The 10,854-nt window shown below is 38.3% G+C and overlaps 1 protein-coding gene across 1 annotated transcript in view; it reads left to right on the top strand.

Annotated features, from left to right (window-relative positions):
• PCM1 (pericentriolar material 1) overlaps window positions 1–10,666 on the top strand; it is a gene marked incomplete at its 3' end in the record, with an annotated part of 46,032 nt that extends 35,366 nt beyond the window's left edge. Inside the window, exons 15-23 of the mRNA XM_007459913.1 lie at window positions 117–268; window positions 413–542; window positions 1,552–1,692; window positions 2,217–2,407; window positions 4,330–4,533; window positions 6,908–7,127; window positions 7,217–7,362; window positions 7,892–8,079; window positions 10,495–10,666. Of these exons, the coding sequence (XP_007459975.1) occupies window positions 117–268; window positions 413–542; window positions 1,552–1,692; window positions 2,217–2,407; window positions 4,330–4,533; window positions 6,908–7,127; window positions 7,217–7,362; window positions 7,892–8,079; window positions 10,495–10,666 (1,544 nt within the window). The remainder of the gene's footprint in view (window positions 1–116; window positions 269–412; window positions 543–1,551; window positions 1,693–2,216; window positions 2,408–4,329; window positions 4,534–6,907; window positions 7,128–7,216; window positions 7,363–7,891; window positions 8,080–10,494) is intronic.
• Between the last annotated feature and the right edge of the window lie 188 nt (window positions 10,667–10,854).

Genomic DNA, 10,854 nt, shown 5'->3' with positions numbered 1-10,854 from the left:
TTCCCTACTGCTTTAAATTTTATGTTAACTTTACAACCTAGTTGTATTTACTAAGGTGTGAATTGGATAATGTCTTTAGATATCAAGATTGTTTTAATATAATGATGCTGTTTTAGGATGATGATACAGCAGATCAAGGAGTTATCTCTGCCAATACCTCAAATTTGGATGATTTCTACCCAGTAGAAGACACCAAACAAAATGCAAATAACACTAGAGGAAATACCAATAAAACACAGAAAGATGCTGGAGTACATGAAAAGGCAAGGTATGTTAAGCTTCTGGCTTTCAGGTCATAAAAGTTTAGTGCCTATTAGAGAGAAGGTACTCCGCTAGGTACTGTATTACATCGTGCTTAATGCTATTATCAGATTTACTGGAGTCCACAAATATAATGTCAATTTAATTATAGAGAGAAATTTTATGAGGCTAAACTACAGCAGCAACAGAGAGAGCTCAAACAATTGCAGGAAGAAAGAAAGAAACTGATTGAGATTCAAGAGAAAATTCAAGCATTGCAAAAGGCATGTCCTGACCTACAGGTAATTAGGAAATTTCTTTCTTTCTGTTTGTCTGAAGAAAGATATTTAAAATCTTAATGTCAACTGAAAGTACTCTTTGTCTTTTTTTAGTGCTAATTTGATAGATTTATATCTTAATTTTATGATTAATGAAATGGATGGGAAAATGAAATGTGTTAAGGATGTACATTTATACTGTGAAAGGTAGCACGTAGGAATTGACTCTAATTATTCCCATTCTTTCACTTGTTGGGCTGGCTGGCTGTGGATTCAGAACATGAGTGTTTATAAGTATGTATTATATTAAAATATTCTGGTTTGAACTTGGCAGTTAAGGGACTAGCATTTCCATTTTTTACTGGCCTAAAATTACATAATAAAGCTGTTAAGCCATCATGAGTTTTTTAGGGAAATTGAAATATTGTTTTTGTAGTTTGAATATTAAATGTATATATGCTTATTAAATAGTACCCTATGCATGGGTTTTTGAGTTGAACAGAGAATGTGCAGTCTTTGACCATGTCAGGTAATCAGGAGGAGGGTTAATTTGGGAGGGGAATATCAATTCTTTTTTGAGATTTTTCCTACACTTTATTGGTTAGCTCTATTCTTCAGTCAGGTTTTGTTTTCAAAGAAAGGGAAACATATCAGGTGATATTTCTAATATAACTTTATTTTCTAGACGCTTACCTTTTCTACTTTATCTAATCCTTTTTTTCTCATTCCCAATCTAAATAATGTGCAGAAGAATATGTCGGAGTTGGGTTGAGTATGTGAAATTTTCCACAGTAACATTTTATCCCTCATGTCTCTGTTGTTTTGGAGGGTTGGTTACTACTGTTCAACTTTAGCCTGTGTTTTCATCTTTGTTTGCTTATGTCAGGTTTTCTTTAGATCATGATGGCAATTGAAATCTGGTGGTAATAAATTAAATATGATACTAGAGCCCTAGAGAAGCAGTGAAATAATTGCTTTTACGAAATTAATATAATTGCTTTAATTCCTCATAATAGTTTTAATTCTTTTTTAGCTGTCAGCCACTAGTGCGGGTAATTGTCCCACAAAAAAATGTATGCCAGCTGTTACTTCAACCCCAACTGTTAATGAAAATGAAGCCAGTACAAGCAGATCTGCTTTTGAACCTGATGATTCTTCAGTGGTAGATAATGAGGTATGTTGTACCTTGTTCCTGGGTCTTAAGGAAGAAAACTGAATATCTGTGAAACATGTTTTTAAATGTAGCCTATTATGTGTGTTTTAGTTGTGGGAAGAAATAACTTTTTCCAAAAAGTAATTAAGTTGGTATATTTTCAAAATAGCCTTGCCCTTTATTAGCAAATATTTGGCAGAATTATATGTAAGGGTTAGTTATAGTAAATAGTAATCATTTCAATTAGAAAAACCTGTCCTTTGGCATTTTATTTATATGGGATTTATAGAAAACATTGTAACTTCCTTTTAATAGTTGATAAAGTATACTTGGGTGCTACCTGTTTTCATAAAGAATTAATGATTGCCTAATTTTTTCTTATTACTAAAATATCATTTTGACCTTCTTGGGTGTCTCAGTGTAAAAAGGTTAGAGTGAGAATAGAAATATTTGTTGGTATTGACAGTAGTATTAGGCTGTTTTTCTTTAAGGCTAAAACAAGTCCAGATATTTACACTAACTTGACTTAATTTTTAAAATAACAGTTGTGGTCAGAAATGCGAAGACACGAAATGTTAAGGGAAGAGCTGCGACAGAGAAGAAAGCAGCTTGAAGCTTTGATGGCTGAACATCAGAGGAGGCAAGGTCTGGCTGAAACTACATCTCCAGTGGCTGTTTCACTGAGAAGTGATGGGTCTGAGAACCTGTGTACGCCTCAACAGAGTAGAACGGAAAAGTAAGAGAGCTGTTTAAATCATTTTTTAAAATATCACCTACTTACGGCCTAAAGGATAGGCAGCCTCATTTCCCCTCTGCATCATAGCACAAATCTGCTGTTGCAGTGAGACTTGTGTTTTAAGCATCACCTTTGTGACTCAGTTTGACTAAATCCAGATACTTTCTGTTCTAACTTCTCATAGCATCACCTTTCTCTCCTTTTAAAAAATTTTTAAAAATTACTAAGACACTTGCTCAAATGGTGATACAGATTTTCTTGAGTATATAAGCCTTATTTTTTTAGTTAAGTTTCAAGTTTATAAAAAGAAAATGCTTGATACTTTGTAGTACTTTTCTATCAGGCCAGAAATAAGTGCTTTTTTTTTTTTTTTTTTGCTCTTGATTGAGACTGGAAAGGTTATCAAGAGCCACAGAGGCCTCTAGCTTTTTCTCCTCTACCAGAGTGAGGAATGTCATCTTGACATTCCTGGGCATGAATCATGGAGAGAGAAAATAACAATTTAAGATAAGAAAGCAGTTAGGGTCAGAGCTCCAGAAACCCTGGATGGGGGCTGAAATCCATGAAGGAACCTACATCTGGCCATGGTCACCAGCCTGGAAAATTTAACGCTTAGGCATCTGCAAAATTATGCAGGCGTGTGAGTCATTCTGCCACTTTTCCAAAACACCAACGGAAGTCATATCTTTTTGTTTTGTTTTGTTTTGTTTTTGCTGTACGCGGGCCTCCCACTGCTGTGGCCTCTCCCGCTGCGGAGCACAGGCTCCGGACGCACAGGCTCAGCGGCCATGGCCCACGGGCCCAGCCGCTCCACGGCATGTGGGATCTTCCCGGACCGGGGCACGAACCAGCGTCCCCTGCCTCGGCAGGCAGGCTCGCAACCACTGCGCCACCAGGGAAGCCCCCTATAAGTGCTTTTTTTAAACTTAAATTGAGTATCTGCTATTTGTAAATTTCCTAAGAATTTGAAAACATTTTATTGTATAAAACATTCAGTTTTTAGGATTTATGTTTGAAATTTCCATATTTAGAATATTTCTAAAAGAATTGGTTATCTATAAGATCAGTTAATTACTTATCTTTATAGTAGTATTCAGATCTAAAATTTTGAAATCCAAATTTGTTATGACCTAATCTTTTGGTATCAGATGGCATTTCTGCAACATTGCACTAAACCTTACTCTCTTTCGTACTCATAAAAGAACTATTCCTGTTCTTGGAGTGCCAATATGAATTTTATTGATCAAACTATATCTTTAATATTTTATTGTGTTCTGTGTACCACACATCTGTACTTCAAAAAAGTTCTTTATATTGTTTTGTTAAACATCTAGGTTTGAGAACCATGGGTCTAGAATTGTGCTTTCTAGTACAGCAGCCACTAAATATAGGTGGCTATTTAAAGTTAAATAAAATTAAAAATTCATTTTCTCTGTCACACCAGCCACATTTTAGGTGCTCATTAGTCATGTGTACTTAATGGCTACTCTATTGGACAGCACAGATATGGATTATTACTACTATTGCAGAAAGTTCTACTGGATAACTCTGATCTAGAAAACTGTGACTCAAGGAAAGGTTGAAAGTTGAGAGGGGTTTAGTTTAGGAATAAGTTCCAGGGGATATGATTACTAGTTTAATTTATATGAAGAATTGTTTTCTGGAAGGTAGCGTAAACAGATTATAACAGCATTTGGATAGTACCACCCATCTCATAGTTACTATGACTAAATGAAATTTTATATACACACACATATGCATATACGTATATATATATAATATATACATACACTTTTTTTGGTGCAGTGATACATATATATATATATATTTTTTTTTTGGTACAGTGTCTGGTACATAATAGGCGGTAAAGTATTTAGCTCATCTCCAGAATGATCTCATGTGTTTTGTCTCTTAATCTCTAGAACAATGGCAACTTGGGGAGGTTCTACCCAGTGTGCACTAGATGGAGAAGGAGATGAAGATGGTTACCTTTCTGAAGCAGTTGTTCAGACAGATGAAGATGAGGAGGAGGAGGAGCAAGACGCTGGCTCCCATGATAGCTTTTCCGTGTGTCCTCCTAGCAGCACAAATCATAACTCTTATAATGTAAAGGAAACTAAAAATAGGTTAGCTTTTCCGTGTGTCCTCCTAGCATGCAAATCATAACTCCTATCATGTAAAGGAAACTAAAAATAGGTTAGCTTTTCTGTGTGTCCTCCTAGCCACGCAAATCATAACTCCTATAATATAAAGGAAACTAAAAATAGGTTAGTTTCGCTGTTTTAATTTTTTGCTTGATTTGAAGAGTCTCAGGTCTTTCTGACTCCAAGCAGTTCTTCAGTTCTCTAAACCAACTGTGTGTCCTACAATGTAATTTAATTCCACCTCTAACTACTTGGAGTCAGGGCAGAGCCCACAGGTTAAGAGGCTCAGTCCCACAAGAGTGCCTCACTTTATTTTTTATTTTTTATTTTTTTGCGGTACGCGGGCCTCTCACCGCTGTGGCCTCTTCCGTTGCGGAGCACAGGCTCCGACGCGCAGGCTCAGCGGCCATGGCTCACCGGCCCGGCTGCTCCGCGGCCCTGTTTTTCAACTGATTATTCACTTTTCTGTTTTCCCTACCAAAATGGAGGGAAACAACCTACAGATCTTAATCCTACCTCCCTGGACCACATGGCAAACAGCTCTGTCCTATGATTCAGGTGCTTTAAAACACTGACCACACCCTTTACTCTTTCAGTTCAGGTTAAGTACCCAAGTCTCTCAATTATTTTCCCTCCATGGATTCTCATCTTCATTTCCTGTGGATGCTCCGCGGCCTGTGGGATCTTCCCAGACCGGGGCACGAACCCGTGTCCCCTGCATTGGCAGGTGGACTCTCAACCACTGCGCCACCAGGGAAGCCCAAGTGCCTCACTTTAGATGCTGCTTTAAAGTCTCAAGTCTTCAGGGCACCCACACTTCTGTCTGACTTGGCTACATATTTGGCGGTTCCCACAGCCCCTCTTCAGGTTCCATAATTTGCTAAAACAACTCATAGAACTCTGGAAAATACTTCTGTTTACTGACTTCTTATGAAAGATACTACTCAAGAACAACTAAGTGAAAGAGATGTGCAGGGCCAGGGATGTGTTGGGGAGGGGCACAGAGCTTTTATACCCTCTCTGGGCACACCAGCCTCCCAGCACTTCACTGTGTTCATGACCCAGAAGGTGTCCTAACCACCTTATTGAGGAGTTGTTACGGAGCTTTCTTTACATAGGCAGAATTGACTAAATCACTGGCCATTGACGATGAAGCTCAATCTCCCTCCGTGAAAGTTGGGGGATGGGGCTAAAAGTTCCAACCCCCAACACCTGGTTGTTTTTTCTGGTGACTAGCCCTCATCATGAAGCTAACTAGGGCCTGACAAGAAGGAGCTCATTATGAATAACAAAAGACAGTCATCACTCAGGAGATGGCCAAGAGTTTTAGGAGCTCTGTGCTGGGAACCTGGGACAAAGACCAAATAAGATATTTATTGTATCACAAGAGTACTGTCATCGAGATAGATTCCAGCTAGATAAGATCAAGATTGATAAGCTTTGATCTTCACTCTTGTTTTGGGGAATTAAGCAAAAGTAAAAATCATAGATGGTGAAAAAGATCTATCAACAAAAATATTTACTACGTTTTTATTTATAACTGAAAAATGTTTCATGTGTAAAAGATGGTTAAGTAATTCCACTTGATGGAATGTTATGTGGCTAAGCTTAAAGCATGAAGAGTGGAAAAATGCTTGTGGTGTAATGACTATAACTATTTTCATTTTTTTTTAATGGCAAACTTTCCCTATTTTTTTTTTTTTTTTTTTTTGCGGTACGCGGGCCTCACTGTTGTGGCCTCTCCTGTCGCGGAGCACAGGCTCTGGACGCACAGGCTCAGCGGCCATGGCTCACGGGCCCAGCCGCTCCGTGGCATGTGGGATCCTCCTAGACTGGGGCACGAACCCGTGTCCCCTGCATCGGCAGGCGGACTCTCAACCACTGCGCCACCAGGGAAGCCCTCCCTATTTTTAATATTTATTTATTTGGTTGCACTGGGTCTTAATTGTGGCAGGTGGGCTCCTTAGTTGCAATACGTGGGCCCCTTAGTTGTGGCATGTGAACTCTTAGTTGCTGCATGCATGTGGGATCTAGTGATTGAACCAGGCCCCCTGCATTGGGAGCGTGGAGTCTTAACCACTGTGCCACCAGGGAAGTCCCATAACTGTTTTCATTTTGAAGAATACAGAATTATATAGACACTTCTCGGTAAAACATATGAAAAAAGATTCGAAAGGAGTGAAAAATGATATTGTACAAGACTAGAAATCCAGAATTTTTCTCATTCTATTTTCCATACATTTTAAGTCCTGTGAAGAGAATACAGGCGTATGGACCAGGGTATCAAGGTTTATTGCCAGATTTTAAAAACCAAATAATTACATAAGATGACCTAATGCTTTAAATCTTGTGTTAGGTGGAAGAACAATCGCCCTTTTTCAGCAGATGGAAATTATCGTCCTTTAGCCAGGACAAGACAACAAAATATCAGCATGCAGCGTCAGGAAAACCTTCGCTGGGTGTCAGAACTCTCTTATGTAGAAGAGAAAGAACAGTGGCAAGAACAAATCAATCAGCTAAAGAAGCAACTTGATTTCAGTGTCAATATTTGTCAGACTTTGATGCAAGACCAACAGGTAAAGTAGAATTTTTTTATCTTGTTTTTGAAGCAGTACACGTTTTTCTCATGTCGTCGGCAACTATTCCGAAAATTTTCTTTCCACAGACTCTGTCTTGTCTGCTACAAACTCTTCTCACGGGCCCTTACAGTGTTATGCCCAGCAATGTTGCATCTCCTCAAGTACACCTTATAATGCACCAGTTGAACCAGTGCTATACCCAGCTAACATGGCAACAGAATAATGTACAAAGGTAATCTGTTTCTTAGAAGTAGTGAGAGTGTATAGTAAGTGCTAAAACTGAGCAAGAGTTTTACAGTACCTTCTGGGAGAAAAGGGCATGAACCAAATATCATTTTCAAATATTCCGACACCTGGGAATTTTATAAGCAGAGATATTACTCAGTGTTCCTTTTTAATACCATGGACCTGACTTTAAAAAAAAAATTTTATAGTACTCAACTTTACACTTACCTTAGGTAGGTTGTATAGTGTGTAAATTATACTTCAGTAAAGCTGTAAACAACAATATAAACAATGAGTTTGTTGTAATTATGCCTACTATCTGTTAGAAGTGCTAATAAGCACAGTTCTTGTTGCAAAGGCTAAGTTACTGAACTAAGCATGCAGGACAAGCAGATATTTGTTGTAGTAAACATCAGAGCAGTCAGTTTGTTCCACATACTGTTGAATCATATCTTACGTATATTCTTTCTGGTTGTACTTTACATAGATGGTAATATAACTGATCTTTAAATTACTGACTCCTTAAATTTTTACAGGTTGAAGCAAATGCTAAATGAACTTATGCGCCAACAAAATCATCCAGAAAAACCTGGAAGCAAGGAAAGAGTCAGTAGTGCATCACACCCTCCTTCTCCCAGTTTATTTTGTCCTTTCAGCTTTCCAGCACAGCCTGTAAATCTGTTCAGCCTACCGGGGTTTACTAATTTTTCATCATTTGCACCAGGTAAGTGGCTGAAAACTTAAATGAAAATGAATAAATGCAGAGTGTTTGAGAATAATATTTGTCTATTGCATGGATTTTTATCAGTCTCTTTTGGAGTGGTAGGAAATGTTTGCAAAGAAAGCTATAAACTCTTTTCTACATTGATTTTTTTATAGTGAACGCTTAAACTGAATGTGGTTGCTAATGAAATTAAGTAAATTATGAATGATTGCTTAGTCTTTTACCTTTGCATTATTCAACAAGTATTTATCAAGGAGAAAGGGAATTAACCTGTCTACTGGCTGCTGTACATCGGGCACTGTAAAATATTAGGAGAGGAGAGGTGAATAAGGCAACGCTCTTGTAGAGGAGCTTTGTGTCTTAGTAGGGAGATATACCACTAGAGTAAAGGTGTTTGGTTTAGGCTTATATTTACTTTTACTTAGTTTAGGCTTTAATTCAGACTTTTTCTGTACCTGTCATGTGCCAGGCACTATATAAATGACTGGGATTCAAAGATGTTAAGCCTGATGCTTTAAGGAATTTAGAGTCTAGTGAAGAAGCTAAGAATGTTAATAAATGCTTAGTGCTTTGCCATGGGTGCTGTAGCAGTGGTGCAGATGAGGTGAATGACCTACTTTTCCTTGGGGCAAGAGATTATCAGCAAATCTCTTTTTTTCTAGAGAAAGTGATATTAAAGCTAAAGAATGAATATAATTTTTTTCCAGGGAGATTAGAAGGGAAAGGACTTTCTGATTAATGGAACCACTTAGAGTTACAAAGCAATGGAACAGTATATTACTTAGGGAATTTAGAGGTCATGAAGTATGGCTAGTGTTTAGGGCCATGACAGGGGAAGTGGTAGTTGATGTGGCTGGTGAGCAGTGGAGGCCTTTGTGCTGTGCAAAGAAGCTTAGACTTTCTGCCGCTTACTAGAGGGGCCATTGGAGGATTTTGAACAGAGGAATAGCAAGAGGTTTATATTTTTAAAAGATTACACTAGTGATAGTGTTGATTGAGATTGGAGGGAAGGTGCTAAGGGTATATAGATGGTGACTGGAAGGAATGTAATAGCAGGGAAGGAATGACAGCTTGACCTAAGGCATGGGCAGTAGCGGTAAAGAAAAAGGAGTAATTTTAAAGACATTTAAAGACATTCTGGAGGTAGAATGATCAGTTAGGTGAGGTGAGTCATGAAGGAGAGGAGTTGAAGGTGTTTGCCAGAGAATATAGGAAGAGGAAAAGGGTTGGGAGGGCTTTGTGAATATAAATTTCCACAGATAACAGCGTATTTTCTTAACAGGATTATAAAAGCAATGGCGTTAAACAACTTAACAAGGTTTTTAGTTCTTAGGTGTGGATTAATATTGGCAGCAGACTTTTAAAAAAATTAATTTATTGCCTGTATTGGGTCTCTGTTGCGGCTTGCAGGCTGTCTCTAGTTGTGGCGAGCGGGGGCTACTCTTTATTGCAGTGCGCAGGCTTCTCATTGTGGTGGCTTCTCTTGTGGTGCAGCACAGGCTCTAGGCATGCAGGCTTCAGTACTTTTGGCACACGGGCTCAGTAGTTGTGGCTCACGGGCTCTAGAGCGCAGACTCAGTAGTTGCAGCGCACGGGCTTAGTTGCTCCGCGGCATGTGGGATCTTCTCAGACCAGGGCTTGAACCTGTGTCCCCTGCATTGGCAGGCGGATTCTTAACCACTGCGCCTCCAGGGAAGTCCCAGCAGACGTTTTTTGAGTAGGCATTTAAGTAACAAATGTAAGAAATTGCACATGCAGTTCCTTTTTGTCATAATATGCCTTATACCCATGCCAACCCTGTACGAAGACTGTTTGCTCTTCACAGTTAATCTAGTTCAGTTTTGTGAAATCCTCCCTGATCCCCTTCTCCCACAAGTTGTAAGTAGCCGTTTGTAAATACCTCTCATACAGCACTATATATTAAGTGTGTGATTATATTTTACTTCCCACGTAGAGTGTAAAGAATCTAAGCTTTGGAGCCATGCAGACCCAAGATCTAACCTGCTCTTTCATTTACTAGGCGTTTGATCTCTAAACCTATTTTCTCACTAGTAAAATGAATATAATACCTATTTCACAGGGTTGTTTTGAGCATTAAAGGAAGTAGCATGTAACATGCCTACAGTGGAGTCTTGTACCCAGTAATACTCTGATAAATATCAAGCATTATTTTTGCTAACTTTTAGCTCTTAAGGGGTTGGGGATCAGTATTTATCTTTGAATCACCAATGCTGAAAACATAGCATACTGAGTTGTAAAACAGTGATTGAGTAAATGAGTGTTACTTTATTTTAATCACAAATTTCTCTTTTGGTGGATTTGAATGGCATATTTAATTAAAACTGTTTTTTAATTTCATTTTAAGGCTAAAGGTGCTTCTTTATTGTTGTCTTACCCATTGTTTTTATTTATTAGGTATGAATTTCAGCCCTTTATTTCCTTCTAATTTTGGAGATTTTTCTCAAAATATTTCTACACCCACTGAACAGCAACAGCCATTAGCCCAGAATCTTTCAGGGAAAACAGAATACATGGCTTTTCCAAAACCTTTTGAAAGTAGTTCTTCTGTTGGAGCAGAAAAACAAAGGTACTTGATTGTAAACATAATCCATTATTTGCTTAAACATCACTTTGTGATTACATCTAATTATCTGTAATTTGAGGATGTAATTAGGGAGGATGTTTGTGATTGTCTGACTTGATAGTGTTGGGAATATGAAGTTTTGACATCTTACCAGATGTCACTCAGGCATATACCTGCTGCTAACCCTTGTA

The sequence above is a fragment of the Lipotes vexillifer genome, unplaced genomic scaffold, assembly GCF_000442215.2.
Source record: "Lipotes vexillifer unplaced genomic scaffold, Lipotes_vexillifer_v1.1 scaffold614, whole genome shotgun sequence".
NCBI lineage: Eukaryota > Metazoa > Chordata > Mammalia > Artiodactyla > Lipotidae > Lipotes > Lipotes vexillifer.
The sequence above is the reverse complement of the archived record's forward strand: the minus strand, read 5'-3'. Positions and strand labels throughout refer to the sequence as shown.